The following is a 24601-nucleotide window of genomic DNA, read 5'->3' as shown; positions in this document are numbered from 1 at the left end:
TCTGGAAGCGTTGCCGTTTACCGGAGAAGTTCTCTTCGGTCCGGATCTGGATAAGATTGTGGCCACGCTGGCGGCAGCCAAATCTGCCTGTCTCCCGTCGGCCGCTGCTCCTTCTGGTTCGGGACCATCGTCCTTTCGGTCATCTAGGGCCCAGGGCAGGCCCAAACCACAGTCGTTTCCTCGACAGGCTGGCCCTAAGAAATCGGTCAAGCCCCGGAAGCAGGCATGGAGTACCAGACGTCCGGCCCCCAAGCCAGATGACAAGCCTGCGGCCTGACGGTCCGGGCCTCCCTTTGGGGGATCCCAGGGTGGGAGGCCGCCTGCTACAGTTCGCCCAGTGTTGGTCGACCACTACGACAGACACTTGGGTTCTGGAGGTGGTTTCTCACGGATACGCCCTCTCCTTCCGGCACAGACCCCCGGCTCGCTTCTTCACCACGGGTCTCCCATCAGACCGGAACAAGGCTACGGAGCTGCGGAAGGTATTGCACACTATGCTCCAGGCTGGAGTTATAGTGGCGGTTCCATTCTCCCAGAGGGGCCAGGGTTTCTATTCAAATCTATTTTTGGTACAGAAACCCAATGGGTCATATCGTCCGATTCTCAACCTCAAAGCACTCAACAAGTCTTTGCGGGTCCCGAAGTTTCGGATAGAGACCCTACGGTCCATCATTCTGGCGCTGGAACCTGGGGACTACTTGGTGTCATTGGACATACAGGACGCTTACCTGCATGTCCCTATTCTTTGGCGCCATCAACAGTTCCTCAGGTTCGCAATCAGCAGCGACCACTTCCAGTTTCGGGCGTTACCTTTTGGCCTGGCAACAGCACCACGTGTTTTCACCAAGGTGATGGCGGTCATGGCGGCTTCTCTGCGGCTGCAGGGAGTCCGCATGTTGCCGTATTTGGACGACCTGTTATTGGTGGCAGGATCTCCAGAGCTCCTGTTACGCCACTTGGACCTGACCATTGCACTGCTGCAACGGCACGGCTGGCTAATCAACTGGCAGAAGTCCACTCTAATCCCGTCTCGGAGGATTCTGCATCTTGGAGCCTTATTGGACTCGGGACAGCAAAGGATCTTCGTGACGGAGGACAAGATCTCTGCTTTTCAGTCAAGGGTGCGCAGTTGTCTGCACAGCCGCCGGGTGTCCTTACACTCGGCGATGAGGTTACTGGGCTCCATGGTGTCGGTGTTCGACATGGTGGAATACGCCCAGTTTCACTCCAGACCTCTGCAGCACCTGATCCTGTCCAAGTGGAACGGGCTGACTCAGTCTCTGAAGTCCCAGACGATTGTGCTCACCCAGGAGGTTCGCCTGTCCCTTACGTGGTGGTTACAGACGACCCACCTCAACAAGGGACGTCCGTTCTGGGTTCCAAATTGGGTCCTGTTGACAACGGACGCCAGTCTTCGGGGCTGGGGAGCAGTTTCGGGTCCACACTTGTTCCAGGGCAGGTGGACGCCGACAGAAGCGGAGCTTCCAATAAATATCTTGGAACTCCGTGCGGTCTTCAATGCTCTCCAGCAGGCACAGCGGTTTCTCCAGGGTCGCCCGGTGCAGGTCCAGTCGGACAACGCTACCACCGTGGCCTACATAAACAGGCAAGGAGGAACTCGCAGTCGGGTGGCTCTCGTAGAGGTCTCTCGGATCCTGGTTTGGGCGGAGCGCAATCTTCCGGCCATATCAGCGGTCTTCATCCCGGGAGTGCTCAATTGGGAGGCGGACTTTCTAAGTCGCCAGGACGTTCATCCGGGGGAATGGTCCCTGCACCCGGACGTTTTTCAACTACTGGTGGACAGGTGGGGTCTTCCAGAAATCGACCTCATGGCGTCCCGGCACAACAACAAGTTGCCGGTGTACGGGTCTCGCACAAGAGACGAAGGGGCGTCTCTGGTGGATGCTCTGTCCGTCCGGTGGACGTTCCGGTTCGCATACCTGTTCCCTCCGGTCTCCCTTCTTCCACGGGTAATCCGGAAATTCAAACAGGAAGGAGGGACGCTCCTGTTGATAGCTCCCGCGTGGCCCAGACGGCACTGGTTCTCAGACCTTCAGGGTCTGTCCGTGGACATTCCTCTGCGGTTGCCGCTACGACCGGACCTTCTGTCTCAGGGTCCTTGCCTTCAACCGGACCTGACTCGGATGTCTTTGACGGCGTGGCTGTTGAGACGGCCATGCTGAGGTCCCGGGGGTTTTCCAGCTCTGTGGTGCGTACCATGTTGCGAGCTCGGAAACCGTCTTCCGCGAGGATATACCATCGCGTGTGGCATACGTTCTTCCAGTGGTGTCGACCGAGAGGTTATGCACCGCGGGAGTTTCGTCTGTCTCGGATTCTCGCCTTCCTGCAAGCGGGACTAGATCATGGGCTTCGCCTTGCTTCTTTGAAGGTACAGGTTTCGGCCCTATCTGTCTGGTTTCACCGTAGGATTGCTACAATCCCGGATGTGCGCACCTTTATGCAGGGTGTTCTCCGCATTCAGCCGCCCTTTGTTCCACCTGTGGCGCCTTGGGATTTGGCTGTGGTCCTGAGGGCTCTCCAAGGACCGCCGTTTGAACCACTGGGCTCAGTGGATCTTAAATGGCTAACAGCTAAGACTGTTTTCCTTCTGGCCATTGCTTCGGCCAGACGTGTTTCTGAGTTAGGGGCTCTTTCTTGTAGACCCCCTTTCTTGGTTTTTTATGGGAACAGGGCAGTGCTCCGCACTCGGCCCGAGTTTCTTCCCAAAGTTGTTTCCCAGTTTCATATTAACGAGGAAATAGTTGTTCCGGCCTTTAACTCACCGGGTCTTTCCGTGGGTGAGGCCTCTTTGGATGTTGTGCGGGCCTTAAGGACTTATGTTGACCGCACTTCTTCGTTTAGGAAGTCGGACGCTTTGTTTGTCCTCTTTGGCTTCCGTAAAAAGGGTTGGCCTGCTTCAAAGCAAACTTTGGCAGCCTGGATCCGTATGGCTATTTCTGAAGCTTATCTTCATGAAGGCCTACCGGTCCCTCCTTCTCTGAAGGCTCATTCCACTAGGTCTGTGGGTCCTTCGTGGGCAGCTCGACGTGGTGCCTCGGCAGTTCAGATCTGCAAGGCTGCTACGTGGTCTTCTGTCCATACCTTCGTGAGGTATTACAGGTTTGACACCTTCGCCTCTCAGGATGCTTCCTTCGGGCGGCGGATTCTCCTTTCTGCACAGGAGCGTCCCCACCCTTAAAGGATACTGCTTTGGGACATCCCCAAGGTATCCTGTGGATACCCTATGGACCCTGAAGTAGAAAATATGAGATATGGTAAGAACTTACCCTTGTTATCTCTATTTCTACGAAGTCCATAGGGTTCCACAGGACTCCCGCCCTGTCGCACCTGTGCTGCAGATGGGCTTTGCTCTGGTCACCGGTTTTCCGTCTCCCTCTGGTGAGAATGTGATTCTTGTATGTGTCCAGATCTTTGTTCTCTCTCTTCCTTCTCCTCCTCCGGCCTATGGCTTGGTAACTAACTGAGGTGCCTTGGCCCGGGGGCGGGGTATAGGAGGGGGACCTAGTGCATCCTGGGAGGCTGAAAGCTTAACTCTTTGGTGCCCTGCGACTGACGTCACACCTATACCCCAAGGTATCCTGTGGAACCCTATGGACTTCGTAGAAATAGAGATAACAAGGGTAAGTTCTTACCATATCTCATATTATTGCTGAGGTACTGTACAGCTTTTGGTGCCTATGGAGTTTGAAAGGGAAGTGATACTTGTGTCCTGCTCTTTAAACAACAATATATCTAAAGGTGGGTACACATTAGACAATTTTTTAATGATTTCCCAGATTCTGACTGATCAGAACTTCAAATCGTCAAGTTTGTATGCACTATGCGCACTCCCGCTGCGTTATCCGTCACATCTTCAGGTCGGCCCTACATGCTGCTCAATCTGAAGATGTGACCGATGATACCATGCACGTGGATGTGGCTGAGGAACGACATATAGTGCGGTTGTGTACAGACCACACAATATGACGGCCGTCGAATCTACCGTCGGCTGTTTCACTGCAGACCCTTGTTTGCGATTAGACATCTGTTTACTATGTTTTAACAATAAGTCAGTGAGATTAGAAAAGTGCCACTTGGTCACCAGCGACATGCCTCTGTGTAACTGGACTTTTTCTGCAACACACATATATATATATATATATATATATATATATATATATATATATATATGTGTATAAAATAGTTTTGTTGTGTTGTTCTGCTTTGGTATATTCTGTTATCTTTATTTTTGAAACCTTTGTCAGCCACGGTTTGTTGAGCATATAGAGGCAACATCCTGAGAGGTTGGAAGTTTCAGAGTATAAATCTGAAATTGTCCTCACCTGGTAGTGTAGGATAAAGGTATTTTTGAATCAACCAGAAGTGTGACCAAACATTTGCACATTCACAGTTTAATCTGTTAAAAATAGTAAATGGTAATTGTGCGTTGAAATGTGCGGAAACATGTCTTGTTTGTGTTTGCACTCTGCAGACGTTCTGTAAGGCACACCTTTGGTCAGTGATGAACTTCATGAGCCACATGGTGGAAACTTTTAACTTCGAAAGGGCTGCACATTACATTTAATCTCAGTAATAACTTAAAACTATATATTTGATCATAGACCGAGACATATATGTAATAAATTACCAGCAGGCGTTTGAAACAAGTCTGCCCACAAAGGAAGGAGCTGGGGCCTCAGATGAAGACTAGTATGACTGCGTGTTGCCCTAGGGCTGCCTGTTGAATTAGCTGTATTTACTGTTATGTAAATTGAGAATTTGCTGTCTGTAATAGTTTGGTGTAATTCCCTTAAATAAATATCATTACTGCTGGGTTGGAATGTTAAGTGAATACACAATATTACACACTTATTACAAAATAGTAGGTGTTAGTAATTTGTGTGAGACACATACACACATTTGTTTACAGCAAGCAAGTAAGAATTATTCATTTCACTCTGCAAAATAGGTAATGGTCATAATGTTCTGTTTTAGATCTGTCTAGGAATAGACTGTCTGAGATTGCTGCAGAGATATGCCACTACGTTTCCCTGGAAACTCTAAACCTTTATCAGAATTGCATCCGCTATGTGCCAGAGGCCACCCTTAACCTGCAAGCCCTGACCTTCCTCAACCTCAGGTACAGTATAAATTATAGAACATTGTGTAACAATGAATAATCTCTACATTTCAGGAACAATCCTGGAAAGAGTTCCTGAGGAGTTATTTTTTTGCTAATAAACAGACCAGGCCCAGAAGTAGCATCTGATCCAGTTTCAGTGTGTGGACGGTTTTGCCTAAAGCTTGGGTACTCACTTCTCATTTCTTTGGACGATGAAAAGAACAATATATCGCTAGTGCATCAGCGGGTGTATACACCCGATATCTTCATTCATAGAAATATCAAGTTGACCCTGCAGCACAGCCAATGTCGATATGTTATCCAGATGTATTGGTAGGTCTAGCTATGTGTAAGCTGACATCACATCCTGGCAAAGCAAATTTAAATGCCCATCCAGCTGTGATGTCCTGCCAGACATATCGAGTGGCCGATTGGTAAATGTGTGCAGCTTACCAAATCAGCCACTCTGTCGGAGTGATGGTTGCTCTAGTGTACCCAGCATTACAGCCAAAACAGTCTATTTGAATAGTACTCTCATTGTGTTGTCTTAGAGGTACAAATTGTTAGAATTAATATTTGAAATATCACAATGCTGAATATAGTTGTCATTCTGATTTTAGGTCAAATCTGTATACATCACATGTACAAGTTTATGGATTGCAGTGCCAATTTTAAGCTTAGTTTTGTTTTTTTCTAAGTCGGAACCAACTGACATCACTACCTGGGCACCTTTGCAGTCTTCCCCTGAAAGTGCTTATTGCAAGTAACAACAAGTTGGACTCTTTGCCAGAGGAGGTTGGTCTTCTGAGGCATCTAACAGAGCTGGTAGGTACTCTGCTGATCATCCCAGTTTAACACATGCTATCAAAGATTTATAGTTTTCACTGTAGGAATTTTTTGGGTAGGATGCTGATCACAAAGAAAACCACATTTTAATGTTGATGGACAAAATTCACGAAGCGATGAGTCATTAAAACGGCTTTGTGTATAAGGTGTATATGAAACATGAATGAATTTCATGTATGTACACAAACTTTGTCTGAGCCACAAAATGATTGAAACTATTGTATACAATTACCTGCAGGCTGTGTGTATAAGGTGTATATAAAACATAAATGCATTCTGTGTTTATATTTGGGTCCCATTTCCAAGATATCTCATTATGATATGCAAATATTCCAAAATACGGAATATTCCGATATCGAAAATACCCCTGGTCCCAAGCATTTTGGATATGGGAGACTCACCCTGTATAGTGATTTTTAACTGTGTATATACAAGTTTGTAAAACGTTTGAAAAAAATACTTTCAACTCCCATCTGCAAGTTCAATAACCCTTTCCCATCAGACAACCTATTTGTCCCCATATTTAAAACCATTTTTCTACTTTTTAGAGAAAATAACTTGAAAAATCACATATTTATTGCCCATGTTTTCCTTTTGAAAAACCTCTAAATACATTATTATTCATTTGAAAGGTGTCACAGGAGTACTGCACTGTCATTGTCTCAAAATTGTTCCCTTAAAATAAGGCTTTTTCCCTACTTTTCCATGCCAACTCCCATTAAGACACACGTTAACTTAACATGGATTTGTAATTAAATAGCAAAAAGTTGCTGCCACTTGTTAATAACCTGCGTTAAGCAATTTTTGGCAAGCTCACAGCTAATGGATTTGGCCCCATAATATGCAATATAAAACTATCTTCTTGAAAGAGACCCTTTTCTTATTGCTTAATTCTCTGGAACATAAACAGCAAAGCCAATTTAATGGTGCTTGTCCTGTTGGGCACATAAATAAAAATATGCTTAGACTCTACAAGGGTAAGGCTTTATGCTAGGTAATGTAAGCACCTAATATTAATAGATATTACATCTGAGAAATACATTACAATACACTCAGACACTGAACAGACTAAAGCTGGGTACACACTAGACTGATCGGACGACATATCGTCCCATTCGGGCAGTGTGTGCCAGCTATGTCGCTGACACTGCCTGCTCCTGCGCGTCGCCAGCGATATCACCCGCTGTAGCTGCCTACAGGTCCAAATGGGCGATATCAGCAGGGACCATGCTGCCGAATGCAGCATGGCACCTCGCTGCCCTGCAGTACTCCATAGATGAATCGCCATCTCTCTTTATCCTCGGAAGGCAGCAGGCACCTAGCTTTCCTTTGCTTGGCCAAGGGCTGCTCAGGGAGGTTGTGCATTTGCTTGTCCTACATATAGTGTGGGGCCATCGGCAGCATGGAGTGTGGAAGCACCAGGTGTTCCCTCCTCTGTTGGGAGTATGGTGTGCATCTTTTGTGAGCTGTTGTGATGGTACAGCTGTACCTAATCCTTTGCTCTGTCCATCCGATGTTACTAAGTGGGGGGTGGGCGGGGGGTGGCAGAAGGGAAGGGTTACAGAGAAGTTTAACGCATCTAAAAAGCAAGTACAGCAGTAAATCATCAAGTTAGAGAAGAACGATCAGTTCGGATTCTGTCTCTACCCACAGACGAATCGCAGGTTGAGAATGCCAAAGAACACCTTGTGTAAGATGTGCGGAACAAAAATAGACTTGTAGCCTATGCATTCCTTCCTAGTCAGGTTTGTGCAATACCTTTTAACCAAAGTCTCCTTACAGAGCAGAAAACATTAGTATGTTTGTGCTGATGACAGTGGAGGATCTTAGAAACATGTTCCAGATGACCCTGAACGTTTTAAAGTAGTTGAAGTAGTATATTAATTTTAATGGTTTGCTCTGCTTGTCCAAGAAATGTGTTGTCCATTTAATAAGATCCTTAAGATTCTTAATATAGTTAGCAGAGTAGAGCTGAGTGTCGAGTGTGGTTAGGTATACAGTACCCAGCATTATTTGAGTCTGTTTTTTTTTTTTTTATTGTAATTGAAATTGGGATAGGTTTAAGTGTAGCATGGAGCAAATCTGGGAGATTGAGGTTTTAAACATCTGTTTTAAGAGAGTTGATCTTGAAATTGGAGAGATCACCAAAAACAGGGTGAATTAGGGATGGAGTAACACTAACTAAACTGTTAGTGAGGATCTTGGCAAACAATTAGAAATTTGAGCCAAGTTGAGAAATTGGACAATAACTTCCACGTCCAGAGGGATCCTTTCCAGTCTTAGGAATGACTGCTATTTCTGCCCTGGCGATGGTACCAACAGAAATACTAGTTTATATGCCAGATGTACAGTTCTATCTAGGAAAATGTTATTTTGAGTAGAAGAAGCAGGTTGAATCTCTGAGCATTTTGTACAGTTCTATTTTAGATACTGGAATCCTCCTACAGAATTGTGACAGGAACCTGTTGTACCTACTTTGGAACCCTGCATCTTCCACTATCCTGTCCCATCTGTGGTTTCCTGCTACCCTTCATTCCTTGCATTACATCAGGAAACTACCCATGTCACATGTAGCTCTGTCCTGAGATGCAATCGGGAAGCTGGCTGACATTATACCGACAGCCGGGTTCCCGACTGTCATATCCCGGCGAGGTTGAAATGCCTGGCGTCTAGATGTAGATGCCACTCATTTCACCAAGACCGGCGCCCGGCATCCCGATCGAAGGGATGCCGGGTGCCGCGAGCGGACAGCCTTGGGGGAGGAGGGTTAGGTTTAGCGCACCCGGGGGGAACTTAAAGTTAGGCACCCCCCGGGAGGGTTAGGGTTAGGCCAGTGGGAGGGAGGGTTAGGGTTAGGCACCCCCGGGGGAGACTTAGGTTTAGGCAGCGGGGAAGGGGGGGTTAGGCACTTACAGGGGGGATTAGGGTTAGGCTCTTGGGGGGGAGGTTAGGGTTAGGCACCCCTAAGGAGGGTTAGGTTAGTCATTACTTACCTTACGATGATCGGGATTTCCAGCGCTGCCGCTGCCGGGATCTGTTCCAGTGTCGGGCTGCCGCTGCCGGGAATCGAGCCGTGCGGCCGGCGGTATTTCATCTCGATTCCCTCTGTCCTTATTAACACAACTACAGAGGTGGACAGCTCACTGCCTGTTACTTACACGATCAGCACACTTCTCTTGCTGCTGTGAACTTTCTGATTGGCTAATATTGAGGACACACACAGATGACATAATCTAAAGTCTGAATTCAATAAGGTACTCTGGCCCTTATTCAGCATTGCACGTATGTGCAATGTTAAACGCACATGTGCAGAACGGGTCCTGCATGATCGCACACAGCCCCAGCTATGTCTCTGCCTGATTGACAGTCATAGGCAGTTTTGGTGGAGGGATGACTGGCGTTCTCGGCAGTGGCGTCACAAGGGGGGTGCTGGCTGCACCCAGGTGTTACCCGATGAGGGGTGACGCCAAAGTGCCAATTCCTCCTCAGTGACGGGAGCCAGGAGCTGCACTGTAGCATTACGTGCAGCACTCGGCTCCTGACACAGTGAGGGAGCCAGCACTGCACACAGAGTGGTCCCCAGGGGCCGGTCACACCTCCGGGACCCCTGGAGCGACAAAACTGGTTTTCGGCCCTGCGAGGCCCCGCTTGCATGCAGCTTTGCAATTCCGTCTACTACTTTACAAGTACGCACTTTACAAATGGCAGAGAAAAAGAGTCTGGTACATGCCGTGGTAACACTCATGCTGTGTAGTATCCTGATTTATATCAGGTATGTGTAAACCGATCTAGAAAATATTTGTTTATACTTGTAATAAGAGAAGTGGAGAGAAATGGATTATCAGTCTTGATTACAGACTGAATTCTTATTATCGTCATAGTCGTCCTATGTCTGTCTATACACCATAGTAAAAATTCAAAGAGCAGTAGCTACTGAATTACTGCTTTTCTAAGTTAAAGGCAGTTCAGTTGCTGCAGAATATGTGCATTACTGTCATGTTCTATACACATGTAATATATATTGTTGAAAGTGAATCAGGAATATTTCAAACGTTAAGAACTTCTACAAATATCTTTGCTTTGCAGGATGTGAGCTGCAATGAGATCCAAGTACTCCCCACACAGATTGGCAAATTAGAATCATTACGGGATCTCAACATCAGGAGAAATCACTTGGTACAACTGCCAGAAGGTGAGTAGAAAAAATGCATATTATCTGATCTTATGGGTTACAGATCCAAATGGAGGTTTCACCTCCTTCACAGTTCTGTCATGCTACTCCTATGCTCTTAACTCTTTTATATAGCCGTTCTATATACAGTGAAAAGAACAAATGGATTTTGTTCTGTAAATTAAGGATTGCATTTATTTTTTTAAATTCATCTTGTCACTGTCACACCAGTATTCAGTATACATTAAAGTTACTGGAGTGCTTGTAAGTTCACCCTATTTATGTTCATATAAAAATAATGGTAATGTTATATATTTAAATCATATGGCAGAATGAACATCATACGTAATGAATAGACATCATTTATTAAACATAGGGCCCTATTTAATTAGGTGCGAAAAGTCGCATTTGGCAAAATGCATTCGCGGGTGCGAACATTTCACACATAAGTGCATATCACGATATTCAATTTCCGAAGTGCATGTGCGAAAACTCCATAGACCTAAACAGGCAAAAAGTTTTCCCCATCTCAGAGCAGGTGATAAAATGTGCAAAATGCCTTTTTCTTTTTCAGGGTCCATGGACTCCACAGGGAGACATTGGGGTAGGGTGGGACCTGGAGGACCGGGCACCAGCAGCAAAGCTTTTCAATCCCAGGATGCTCCGTTCCTTCTCCCTATACCCCGCCCACAACCTGAGGGCACTTCAGTTTCAATGGTGTCCGGCAGGAGCTAGACTACCATTCTAACAGGGGGCTGCATTAATCAGCCCAAGCTTTTATTTTAGGATTTCATTTATTTCTATTTTTGTACTGTAATGGGCAAGCAGCACCAGACTGTCCTCCGGATGTCTGTGCTGCCGCTCCATCACCCCTCCGAGGTGCCGCGACTCCAAGCCTGTGCTAGGTACTCCCGGCGGGGCTCCGAGGGGGACTAGCTAGCAGGCTCCTCTGACCCCAGACTGCAGCCCGGAATTCAGGGGACAGGTAAGGCGGTACCCCGTTAGCAGGGACCCGCATTGTTGCGGAGTCTTGCCTCCGATCTCAGAAGACAGACCGGAGGCGCTGATGTGGACACTGGTGCGCCACGACTCCACTAGACCACCGGGGCATATAACATACTGGCGCAGGGCATATGTAAGGAGGCCAGGGGACCTGGTGGTTAATGTCAGCAAGGGGAGAAGGCACTCTCCCTGCAGCCCCTCCCCCTAGTCCAGGGAGCCACTCCGCTGCGGTCTTGTTGTTCCCTGGGCTTCTCCTCCCTCCCCCTCCCCCCCCCCCCCTTTTCCCTAAGATGCGTTGCAGACAGGTCTCCGGGAATGCTGGGTCCAGTCTCTCTGTATACCTCTCCCACGAGCCAGGTCATACAGCGCTATATCCTACCAGCCACTGTGGTCTGTGTAGTTGATTATAGTGCCCATTGTAAACGTGATGTTTTTCTGCGTTTGTATGTGACTTGTGCTAGCGCTAATCTCTACTTTCTATACTGTACAGCTTATACCTTTCCCTTTATTCTACTGTACCCTGACATACTAAGGCAGGCCTGGCCAACGTGTGGCTCTCCAGCTGTTGTGAAACTACACATCCCAGCATGCCTTGCCACAGTTTTAGCATTCCCTAATAGCAAAACTTTTACAGGGCATGCTGGGACTTGTAGTTCCACAACTGCTGGAGAGCCACAGGTTGGGCAGGCATACTGTGTATTATCATACTGTGTATTCTGTCATTCTTGTGGCTATGCCTGGCAGAGGAAAGCATAACAAGCAGCCTGATGCTGCTGCTCCTACTCTGGCTCCTACTCTGGTGTCTTGTAAGTCCTGCTCTGTATTAATTGTTACACAGCCCCAGGCCCATCAGCCCCGGTGTGTCTTCCTCAGGACCCACCCTGGGCTGCCTTTTCACAAATTTTGTCAAAACTTGCGGACCAAGTAGCTGTCCCCGTGGTAGCTCCCCCTGTGGGATGGCCAAAGCAGATACTCCCTGCAAATCCTAATCCTTTGCCTACCCCATGGGTAGCCGTACTGTCCCCCTCAGTACAGAGTTTGGCTAATACAGTTTTTCTGCAAATGCTGCAAAAAGAAAAGCCACCCTCTAAACTAAATGTACCTGCTCTTGTGAGAGCTGTTAAATCTGTTCTACAAATAGAAGTGGATGAACCCGCTCCTAAGGGAAAAAACAAAACACACACTTTTTAAGCGACAAAAGGTTGTTTTACCAGAGATCCCTCACTCTGACCAGCTATTTGATCACATGAGTGAAGCTTGAAATTTGCCTGGTAAAAGGTTTCAAATTCCAAAACTGTTCAGGTCCTTTTACCCTCTTCCAGCTACTGATTGTACTAAATGAGAAGTTCCCCTATCAGTGGAGTCTCATGTAACACGTCTGGTTAAAAATGCCACCTTACCCATTCATACTGCAACCTCCTTGAAGGAGACTACAGATAGACATATAGATGCTTATCATAAATCTATATTCTCTCAGAAGCTATTACTTGTCCTTCTAGGGCTATGGCCTGGCATGGCAAAAGCCACTGAGAGATGGGCAGAGGCCCTAGAAGACACTTTTTCTCCTGATGCTCCCCCTGATGCTTTGAGGGAACAACTGTCCTATATCATTAGAGATGCAGCCTCCTACTTAGGTGAAGCAGTTATGGATACGGCTTTCCTGGCCTCCAGGATATCTGCCACTTCGGTAGTGCCATATTCTTTGGCTACGTTCCTCGAAAGCAGATTCAGAATCAAAACGGGCTCTAAAGTGTCTGCCTTATGCAGGATACATCCTATTTGGCCCAGAATTGGAAAAAATTGTGACTTCTTTGGTTGCTAACAAGACGAAGTTCCTGCCCTCTGCATATGATACAAAACCTCAGACGTTATCCTTTCGGTCCTTTTGCCCTCAATGAAAAGCCAAGGGTCAGTCCTTTTCACGACAGCAGACATCAGCCAAGGCCTCCAAGCCTAGGGCCAAACAGGCCTGGACTACTAGACGTCCACCTGCCAAGTCTGAGGACAAGTCTACAGCCTGATGGGGGCGGGCCTCTCCCTGCGGGCTCCCAGGGTGGGGGGCCAACTTCTTCAATTCGCCCAAGTTCGGCATCAAACCATATCAGATGCCTGGGTAAGGGAAGTGGTCTCCCACGGATATGCCCTCTAATTCCTGAGGCGACCTCCCAGCAGTTCTTTTGCACAGGACCTCCATCGGACCCAACCAAGGCCCTGCTGCTCCAAAAAGCAATTCATACCACTTTCAGACAGAAAAAGGCAAAAAACCCGGCTTTTACCCGGCATTTTGCGTACCAGGTTTTTTGCCATTTTCTGTCTGCTACCCCTTTCACACAGGAAAATGAATATCCCAGGTAATTCACTTTTACCCGGTAGTTTGCTAAACAACCTGGGATTTTTACCTGTGTGAAAGGGGCAACCCGGGACTTAATTCCCGGGTCTACGACCAGGGAATTTAGTCCCAGGATGACCCATTCACACAGGGAAAAATCCAGTGTTGTTTAGCAAATTACCGGGTAAAAGTGAATAACCTGGGATTTTCATTTTCAGTGTGAAAGGGGTATCAGTCTTTACTGATACCACTTTCAGACAGAAAATGGCAAAAAACCCGGATTATCCCCGACTTTTGTGTTCCAGGTTGTTTTGCCACTCTCTGTCTGTACCCCCCCTTCATACAGAAGAGCAAATTACCAGGTCTAAAATTTCAACCCGGTAATTTGATTTTTTACACGTGTATTTCTTCTGTCTGAAAGGGTCAACCCGGGACTAAATTCCTGGGTCGAAGTCCCGGGAATTTAGACACGGGATGACCCTTTCAGACAAAACAAAGTCCCGTGTAAATTACCAAATTACCGGGTTGAAATGTTTAACCCAGTAATTTGGATTTCTGTCTGAAAGGGGTATGATTAAGAAGTAATAATTTGGGTCCCCTCCTCACAACGGGGCAAGAGCTATTATTCTACCCTTTTCTTAGTTCAGAAGCCCATTGGGTCTCATCGGCTTACTTGCTGGACGCCATCATACGTTGGTATCCCAGGAGAAATGCTCTTTCTGTTCAGAATTGGGTCTGTTTTCAGACTGACGAGTAAGAACAGCAAGTGGACATGCAGCAGTATTTGGGGGAGAAACTAAATTTTACCTTTTACTTTTACCGTAGTCTGAGTTGGTTACCTTGTTTGTGGTTAAATTATTTCTCTTTTTTTATTATATTGTATACTAAACCAGTGTTTTCCCCATGCTGTATTTCTGTTGATTCCTTCAATAAGAGAATATGAAACTCTCTGGAAATCAATCGCGGTATGAAATAAAGAGAGAAACAACACAATTGTGTAATATTGTTTATCTTTAATGGTACCAATATGCAAACTCAATGTACTCGCATTCCTATAAGAAGCATGTAGTGGTTTCTTTGTGTGCTTCTTAAGTAGCAATCTGATGTTTGTGGGACAGAAGAAATGAAGCTCAGAAGAACTGCTGTTTGGTAAGATCTCAGAAGTGACATGAATTATAAAGGCAACCAATAGTGTAATATTAATTAAAACAAAGTCTCATTAATATGGATAATGTCAAATGCAATCTCATTGTTAGAAACCTATGACACAGTGTATTTACAAGTCCAAACTGGTGACATGAAGTACAAGGTGTCACCCTGAAAAGAAAAACCAAGAAGCACTAACATTTTCTGCCAGATTTTATAGAAAGTTAAGACAATACAGGTTGAGTCTCCCATATCCAAAATGCTTGGGACCAGGGGTATTTTGGATATCGGAATATTCCGTATTTTGGAATATTTGCATGCCATAATGAGATATCTTGGGAATGGGACCTCAATATACACACACAAAGCATTTATGATTCATATACACCTTATACACAGCCTGAAGGTAATTTTATACAATATTTTCAATAATTTTGTGGCTCAAATAAAGTTTGTGTATGTACATGAAATTTCTGTTTCATATACACCCTATACACACAGCCTATAGGTCATTTTATGCTTTATTTTTAATAATTTTGTGCCTTAAACAAAGTTTGTGTACATTGAACCATCAAAAAACAAAGGTTTCACTATCTCAGTCATGCTAAAAATATTCCGTATTTCGGAATATTTGGATATGGGAGACTCAACCTGTTCTTATTTATTTATTTATTAACAGTTTCTTATATAGCGCAGCATATTCCGTTGCGCGTTACAATTGTAAACATAAATAGAACAAAACTGGGTAATAACAGACAGATATATAGGTAGGAAGGCCCTGCTCGCAAGCTTACAATCTATAGAACTACTAAAATATAAACTTCATAATATGGCTTATCTCATAAAGTAATAAACATGTAGAGACACCCCAGGGCAAACTATCCATCATCATCACCACCACAAGAAAAAAGTGGCTTATGGGGCCCAGACAAAGAAAGAAAAAAATATATCAGCAGTATAAAACTGCAGATCCCGGCGCTTGATTGAACTTAAATGGAAAACAGATGACTCAGTGTTTGCTGCAAGCAATGAAGGTTTTGTTAGAACCCCAAAAGACCGCTGTCGTGATTTGTTTATGGGGCCCATACGTCTGCAACGGATAGGCTGAATTCTCTGTTCTGCTGACATTGGGTTTGGGGGATTGGGGACATATTGAGAAATCTCGGTTCCCCCGATCCCAAATTGGGAATTTTTAATATGTTGAATTTCCCCATCTGCCTACGTATCACCGATTTATCCATGTGCGCGGATCGGTGTCAGCAAAACGGTGAGTTGCAACTGAGGTGTATCAGGGTCCTTTACTGTACAAAACATTGTACCAAAAGCACTCTGTTATGAGCATTTCATGAAAAACTCAGATCCCCGCTGAGTAGAATAGTGGTCGACGCCTTCAAGAGCTGAGTACATCTGTGTTTGTATATTGGTACCATTTAAGATTAACAATATTACACTATTTTGTTGTTTCGTTTTTGATTTTATACTACAGTGGATTTCTGGAGAGCTTCATATTCTCTTCTGGACTGAGTCAACATTGGAACAGTATATGAACGTTCATATTTTTTTTAATCGTAACTTTTTGTTGGAAATTTTTCTACATATTATAAACAGACCTAAAAATAAATACAAATACATTTGCAAAAAATCTTGTGTTGCCAGCAAACAATGCATCATTAAATAACAAAGTATGCATTCAGAGGGTTATCAGTTACAACCTGAACCTGGAAACATAGGTATAGCATATAAACAACTTGCGCATGGAGGTAAAAAAAAAAAAACAGCCAAATTAAAAGAAAGCAAAAGGGGCAAACTAAGGTGACAGAAGAGTGGAAATAAGAGGATAGATTACACGGAGGGATCTCCAACAGGTCTACGAAGGCCCAGTGAGGAAAGAGCCCATCTATCCCATAGCTTGTGAAATTTGGGAAGGTCCTTACGACTAATATAAACATAACGTTCATGGTCAATGGTGTCATTAACCAGCTTCCGCCACTTGTGTATGTCAGGAGGATCCAGAGCACACCAGGAGCAGGCAATAATTACTTTTGCCATGGTGAATAAGCCTAAAACATAACTATATTTGTATTAAACAATTCCTCAATATCCAATGCAAATAGACAGTTTTGTTTCTGAAGGAGGTAATGATGGGAAAGTAAATTGCATATCTGACCATACTAACTTCCAAAAATCATTAACCCTAGGCAATCCCATTACAAATGCCAAAAATCGCAGTCAAAAGCCCAAAATTTGGGGCGGGCAGTTGGAATATTAATATCAATACTTGCAATAGAAACAGGGGAATGGTAGCAAAATAAAATAATGAATTTGTTGGAAACAAATACAAGAGGAAGTATACCTTAATGAACTTTCATATTTAAGGACAATGTTCTATGGTAGCGCTTCTCAATACATTTCTGTATGCGGTTCTGGGAAAACTGGTTTACACCTTTGACATGGTGGAATATGCACAATACCATTCCTGCCCGCTACATTTGGAACGTCTGCAGCGGTGGAATCTCAAATTCCAGACGCAACTATCCACAGAGGTTTGACATTCTCATGTGGTGGCTCTAATTGTAGCATCTCGACAAGACGCCATTCCTGATCCAGGATTGGGTTCTTCTAACCACGGATGCCATCCTTCGTGGCTGGGGAGCCGTGAACGTCAGTCACACTCTTCATGGTAAGAGGATGGTTTGGGAGGCCAACCGATCAATTTCCTGGAGCTTGGAGCAGTCCCCCACGCACTGTCAAGCGAGGCCCTTGCTTCAACACAGAGCAGTTAAGGTACAATCGGACAAGGTGACGGCAGTCGCCTACATAAACCATCAAGGCAGTGCCAAAAGTTGCGGAGCCATGAAGGAAGTTTGTCTCAAACTCCATTGGGTGGAACATTTCTTCCCAGCGGTGTTGGTGGTCTACATTCTGGTAGTCCAAAATTAAGAGGCGGACTTTCTCAGCAGGCACGATGTTCACTAAGATGAGTGGTCTCTGCATCCTGATGTTTTCCAGATGCTGATCTGTTAATAGGGCCGTCCGAACATCGACTTGATGGCCTCCCAGCACAACCACCTTGCTACGGCTCCTGCTCCAAAGACCCGGGAGCCTTCTTGGTGGATGCGTTTACGGTACAGTGGAAATTTCCACTCGCGTACCTCTCTGCACCAATTGCTTTTCCGCGGGTCCTTTGCAAGTTGAAGCAGGAAGGTGTTCTCATCGCTTCGGACTGGCCATGAGGACCTGGTATGCAGACCTTCTCAGTCTGTACATTGTGTCTCCTTTTCCGGACGGAACTACTGTCCTAAGACCCATGCCTTCATCCCAACCTCGGCCGGCTAGCTTTGACAGGGTGGCTATTGAAACCTTGATCCAAAAAGCTAAAGTTAACTATCATTTGGATATCCAGACTATGCTCTGCACCCGGAAACCTTCGGCGAGTGTCTATTATCGTGTATGCCTGGCATATTTTGAGTTGTGTTCTGCCTGCGGTCGGGATCCTCTAGCGTTTCATCTCTCCAGATATTTGTCTTCTTTACAGAAGAGTATGGATCTGGGCCTTCACCTTGCTTCCCTGAATGTACAGGTGTCTGCCCTCTCGGTCTTATTTTAACGCATGATAGCGCTTCCTCCACATTCAACTCCACTTTGTTCCACCGGTATCTCTGTGGGACCAGATCTTGGTGTTGAGGGCTCTACGGAAATCCCCATATGAACCGTTGGATTCCGTTGATCTGCGTTTGCTGACGTGGTAAACAATATTCCTTCTGGCTATTGCTTCAGCCCGCAGTGTCTTGTACTTAGGTGCATTGTCTCACCGTGTACCTTTCCTTATGTTCCATCCTGACCATGCTGTTCTCCGCATACATCTGGACTATCACACTTCCATATCAACAAGTGGATCGTGGCCCCTTCCCTATCAACCTTGGATTCTACGGAGCCGATGCACTTATGCTGATCGGACAAAGGATATTCAGAAGTTGTTCATTCTTTGACTTCAACAGGCATGGCTGGCCGGCTTCCAGGCAAACTTTGGCTCGTTGCTTACGTCTTTCAATTCATCATGCCCATCTTTTGGCAAAGAAACCGGTCCAGCCCTCGGTGAAGGCTCATTCCACTAAGTCTGTGGGGGCCTCTTGGGTGGCTCATCGTGGTGCAGCATTGTAAGGCGGCCACATGGTCCTCTGACTATATCATTAAATTTACAGCTTTGACACCCTCGCCTTTGCCGATATGACTTTTGGGCGTTGGGCTCTTACCGCAGCACAGGAGCGTTCCCTCCCTTGAAGGGACAGCTTCAGGACTGCCCACTATCCCAGTGCCCCCCATTAGATATAAAAAAGGTGATTTTTGTCTTGTACAATTCCTTTTTGGTATCTTTTCATGCTGCAGGGAGAGCTTGTGGACAGCCCAGCATCCCCGTGAATGCAGTGATGAAAAGGGCGCATTTCAAGGTCATGTCCCCTTCTCTAGTGGCCCCGCCATTACTTCGAGTGCGCACATCTTGCCCTTGAGTGAGAGCCCCTCTGCCCACCCTAGAATTACTGTATGTGATTAATAGTGGTATGTTTACGCATTATGATGATGCGGAGTATGGCGCTCACCAGGTTTATCTTGAATTTCTGTTCTGCATTTCTCTTTTAGATACAGTGGAACAATTTGTATAGTCAAACATTTATCATTTTAAGAGTCAGAATCCATGTGCTTTCAAACATTTAAATAGAGCTGACAGTCAGAGCAAGCCAAGCATTCATGATCAATATTTAAAATGAATAAGTACAGTAGTAATGTAATTTTTTTTTTTTTTATTAGAACTTGCAGACTTGCCTCTGGTCCGTTTGGATTTTTCTTGCAATAAAGTTAGCAGTATACCAGTATGTTACCGAAATCTTCGTCATCTACAGACCATCACCTTAGAGAACAATCCTCTGCAATCCCCTCCAGCTCAGGTGTGTGCTTGACGTCATTAAATTTATTTATTGTAATTAAAAATTATATTTCCATAGAGTAACAGTACTGCTTAGAAATGAACATGTGTATATGAATGAATGAATTTTGGATGTATAGCAGAAGAAATGCATAATATTTATATAATGTCTATTGTTTGCATTGTGTTGATCCAAATAGATTTGCATGAAAGGTAAAATTCATATATTCAAATACTTGAACATAGAAGCTTGCAAGAATGCTCCAGACCTGCCTGAGTATGATAGAAGACCTCTAGGATGGTAAGTTTCCTGTTGCTATACATATCACATGGGAACAAACAATTGCTCAATTTAAAATGCAAACATTTTGTTCACTTTTTGGCCTGTTTCTTAAAAGGAAGTAGTGTTAACTTCTTGATGTTTGAAACTATCAAAAAGATAGTTTCACAACATAATTATGGTGTTGATGCAACTGTATTGCCTATCTAATTCATTGTATTAGTAAAACCTGAGTATTCACAACATTTTTATCATAATTATAATGACAGCCATCTCGCTCAAACCTTTTTTCCTGCCGAGGGCCATTTTGATATATATATAACATTTGCGGGCCTGGTGCAGGCCACAACCTCTCCGTGTGATGTCACAATCACTGGTGATTACAGCAATGCCCGGAGAATCCTGAGCATCAGAACTCAGTTGTGCCACATGCTATTCCCCAACTCCTATCTACTCACACTCCTTATCAAACCTGTATAGGAAAAGAGATCAGAATTGGCTTGGGGGGACCTGTTGCTAATAATTTCACTTTTGCATCATAGCCTAATTAGCCACTGTAGCCTAGCTTCTTATACAAGGATTTTCAATATAATCCTAATAAACCAAACTTCTGTATAATAAAAGTAACCACTGTCTGTCAGCAAATGATGACACTTTATTATAAAATCCCCCATACATTTATTAATGACCTATTCCCTACCCTGCCTCTTATTTATTTTTTTCCAGTTATTTATATAGTGCACACATATTCCGCAGCGCTTTACAGAGAATATTTGGCCATTCATATCAGTCCCTGCCCCAGTGGAGCTACTGCTGGCCGTACACTAGCGCAATTTCGGGCCAATTGTCCGATTGTCGACGCATCGTACGATGTAATTGTGTCCAAATCATGTAGCATTTAGGTAGGATACAATCCGAAGCGCACTCTCGCTGCTCTTAGAACGTATCGTTTGATCAGATGTGTAGCCCATATTATTTATCGTAATCGTATGCAGATCGTGTGTGTTAAAAAGCACCAAATCGTGTCGTCGGGACTGCCGGGGAGTTTAAGGGAAAACGTACGATGAATCGCATCGTACTAGCGTATGGCCAGCATTACTGTATATATTCCCTTCCACATGCTCTCGCACGTACACATTAGGGTTAATTTTTGTTGGGAGCCAATTAACCTCCCAGAATATACAAACTCCACACAGTTAGGGCTGTATTCTGAATCGAACCCAATCCTCAGTGCTGTGATTTTGCCCCTCTACTTCCCTCTTTCTCTCCATCTGACTGATTTTCTTCCACTAATTTTTCCTTTCATCTCCCTCATGTAATACTTTCCCTTCTGTTTTAGTTTGTACACTTAAGTCTTTGTGTCCTTTTAACTCCTGTTGGGTGGTGTATCCAATTCAGCCTGATTGCATGCACTGCAGTCTTCCAAGGAAATGGAATCAGTGCGATAATACTCTTCTAAATGCCTTTTTGCAGCATCGTGTACTTATGTCCACAACCTTTTTTTCAATGGTTTGAGCATATGAATTGCATCTAAGCAAGAAAGAATAGTGGTATTGTCAAGCAATCATCTCAGTCTACTGGGGGAAACTACATATTTGTATTTATCCATAAAATATGATCATGCTCTCTAGTGGTGTGTGATCTTTAATATACGCCCAGATCCTTGGCACAACGTTGAGCCATGAAACTTGCTTGAAAATGCCTTTTCAATTGTGCAGGGCTCCCTTAAAACGTGTGTGCTCTTTCTGTTATGCTGGGTACACACTAGATATGTCGTCCGACATATCGGGCACATCGTCCAGCGTGTACCCGCTAAGTCGCTGAAGATGCGCGCTCCCACGGGTCGTCGACGACATCCTTCGTCCGCCCTTCATGCAGGCTGACGGGGGATGTCGTTAGCGAGGGCCATGCTGCCGAATCAGCATACCCCTGTCGCTGCCCGCATCGACAAGTGTATATGCACTTGCAGATGCTGGCTCCCCCGCTGCGTCTTGTCACTACAGATGTTGGCTTTGAGTACACATCGTCTAGAGCAGGGGTGTCAATCTCGTGGCCATCCAGCTGTTGTGGACCAGATATCTCAGCATGCTCTGCCACAGTTTTAGCATGCCCTAATAGCAGAACTGTGGCAGTGCATGCTGGGATGTGTAGTTCCACTGCAGCTGGATGGCCCGAGTTTGACACCACTGGGCTAGTGTGTACCCAGCCTTAGTAACTGTGCTTCTTTCTACTTCAGGGTCCATAGGGGTCCACAGGGTGACCTTGGGGGTATAGCTGGATCCTGGATCCTCGGGCACCACGGAGTTAAAGCTTTCAGCTGCTCCCAGGATGCACTTGGGTCCAACCTCCCCTATACCCCGCCCCCGAGCCACAGGCACCTCAGTTTTAGATGGTGCCCGGCCGGAGTCGGGTCACCCTGCGGGGTGGGCTGCAGGAGCAGCCCCCTAAAGCTTTTAATTTTTTATTTAACTTAGTTAAATTTATTTATTTTTTACTATAAGTTTTTTCTCTAGAGCAGCAGCGCTGGGCTGTCTGTACAGACGCCCACGCTGCCGCTCCTTCTCCCTGCTGGCGCCGCGACGCCAGCACTGAACTGGGGATCGCGGCGGGGGAAGCCAGAGTCTGTACTAGCCGGACTCTGGTTTCCCCCGGGACTGCTGCCGGAAGACGCCGGGGAGATCAGGTAAGCCGCGCACCGCTGATTAGCGGCGGTGCGCGGGTTCCTTTCAAATGGGGGGCGCTAGCGGTGGCGGCGGGCCCCCCCTCCAGCGGAGGCATACCCCGCCAGACCACTAGACCACCAGGGTTAATATCCCGGCAAGCGGGATGCCGGCAACCCGGGGGTTAATATGCTAGCCAGGGGAGGAAGCCTTCCCTGTCTAGCGGCTCCTCCCCTCAGCTCAGCGCGCCTTTCAGCTCGGAGTCTGGCGTCGCTGAGCTGCAGCTACTCGGCCACTCCTCCTCTGAGGTCTCCAGCGGCCATTTTCTCTGTGGCAGCGTGGATACTCTCAGGGAGCACGCGGACCGGTCCCCCTGTGTACCTCTCCCCTGCAGAAGGACAGTGTACACAGCGCTATAGCCCTCCCAGACACTGAATCTGGGAGGTTGATTGTAGTGGAAAGGTGCAGTGAGTATATCTTCCTGCATGGTATGTGACTTGTGCTAGTGCTGCCTGTCTGTGTCTTTTTTCTACTTACTGTCAGCCTGTACCTATCCCTTTCCTTCTCCTACAAGCCCTACAGGTGTGCGGGGGAAGGGTGTTTCTACTGACCTCACCTATATAGATCACGTATTTGTGAGGTCCGTCACATACAGTTGTGTGCACGGTGCCATATTGTGGGCTGTTGTTCAGCACACTGGTGAGTGCGCACGTTTTCTTCCTAAGTCATGTCTGAGGAGGAGATTGAGCACTCCGGGGCTCCAGCATTGTTCTCCTGCAGGCGCTGTTCTGCAGGAGTGGATAGGGAGGATTTGTCACAGGACGGCCTGTGCGGACGGTGCCAGGCGGTCCCTGGTATGTCTAAACCTCCCGTTTCGCAGGAGCCACCATGGGCGATGTTTTCCCAGGTGCTGGTGTCCATCGCGGACCGTCTGTCGGTCCCGACTGCCGCCCCTACTAGGGCGTTGCCCCAGCCTGCCATCCCCCATTCCCCGGGTGTCCCACAATTATTGCAGACTCCCCCGGGGTCTCAGCCTGTTGGTCACTATGCGGGGTTGCCAATGTATATTCAGTCCACCCCTGTGGCACAGCCGGCTGTGGTGCCGTTTCAGGCTCCTGTGACAGCTCCTCCACCCTGGGTGGATGCGCTTTCCCACACTGTCCAAGATTTGGCGGCAGCATCTTCGGCTTTTCAGTCGATGTTGCGCAGTGACGTGCCCTCCAGGGCGTCTAAACGCTCAGTCATGGCACAGGCTGCGCATCTTTGGGATTCTGAGGGGTTCTCGGATGATGGTGAGGTACAGGATGACTCAGCCTCAGATGCCTCAGTCCAGGAGGTAGACACTAAGTCTTCCATCAATGTGCGGGCTCTGGTTAAGGCGGTGCGGGCTATTCTTCTGATTGAGGATGAGGCACCCGCTCCCAAGTCAAGGTATCCTAGTTTTAAAAAAGCTAAGGTTACTTCTACAGCGTTCCCCTTGTCTGATCAGTTGACTGATCACATGGCGGTGGCCTGGCAGACGCCCAGTAAGCGTTTCCTGCCACAGAAACGCTTGGCGTCCAATTATCCATTCCCGGAAGCGCATTGTAAGAAATGGGAAACTCCGCCTGCAGTCGATTCCCATGTAACACGCCTCATCAGGAGTGCTACTTTGCCATTGCCGTCTATATCCTCGCTGAAGGATCCTACGGACAGGAAGGTGGAGACTTGTCTAAAGTCTATTTATTCTCTCTCAGGGGCTGTAGCCCGGCCGTCCATGGCCATCTCCTGGGTGGCCAAGGCCATTGAGGGGTGGGCCAACGCCTTGGAGGACACGTTTACGGATGAATCTCCGGACGTCCAGAGGGCGTTGTTAGGACAGATGAGAGATGCCGCCTCCTACATTGGAGAAGCATCTTTGGATGCTAGCCTGTTGACCTCTAGGGTTTCGGCGGCAGCAGTGTCTGCTCGTAGATCCTTGTGGTTGCGGTCTTGGAGAGCAGACGCGGATTCAAAGAAAGGCTTGGAGGCCTTACCTTTTAATGGGGAATTACTATTTGGTCCGGACCTGGACAAAATAGTAGATACCCTGGCAAAATCCAAGTCAGCCTTCCTCCCTTCAGCTACTACACCTGCTAAGGTCCG

General features: G+C 46.4%; 1 protein-coding gene across 4 annotated transcripts in view; it reads left to right on the top strand.

Moving 5' to 3' along the window:
* Window positions 1-24601, top strand: part of LRCH3 (leucine rich repeats and calponin homology domain containing 3) — a 139822-nt gene that overhangs the window by 69177 nt on the left and 46044 nt on the right. For all 4 annotated transcript variants that reach the window (XM_088465191.1, XM_088465192.1, XM_088465190.1 and 1 more), the window contains exons 2-6: window positions 4996-5140; window positions 5821-5947; window positions 10055-10160; window positions 19423-19559; window positions 19738-19838. In XM_088465191.1, the coding sequence (XP_088321317.1) occupies window positions 4996-5140; window positions 5821-5947; window positions 10055-10160; window positions 19423-19559; window positions 19738-19838 (616 nt within the window). The remainder of the gene's footprint in view (window positions 1-4995; window positions 5141-5820; window positions 5948-10054; window positions 10161-19422; window positions 19560-19737; window positions 19839-24601) is intronic.

Source organism: Taudactylus pleione, unplaced genomic scaffold (genome assembly GCF_031769625.1).
Source record: "Taudactylus pleione unplaced genomic scaffold, aTauple2 ptg001903l, whole genome shotgun sequence".
NCBI lineage: Eukaryota > Metazoa > Chordata > Amphibia > Anura > Myobatrachidae > Taudactylus > Taudactylus pleione.
This window is presented reverse-complemented; position numbering and strand designations above follow the sequence as displayed.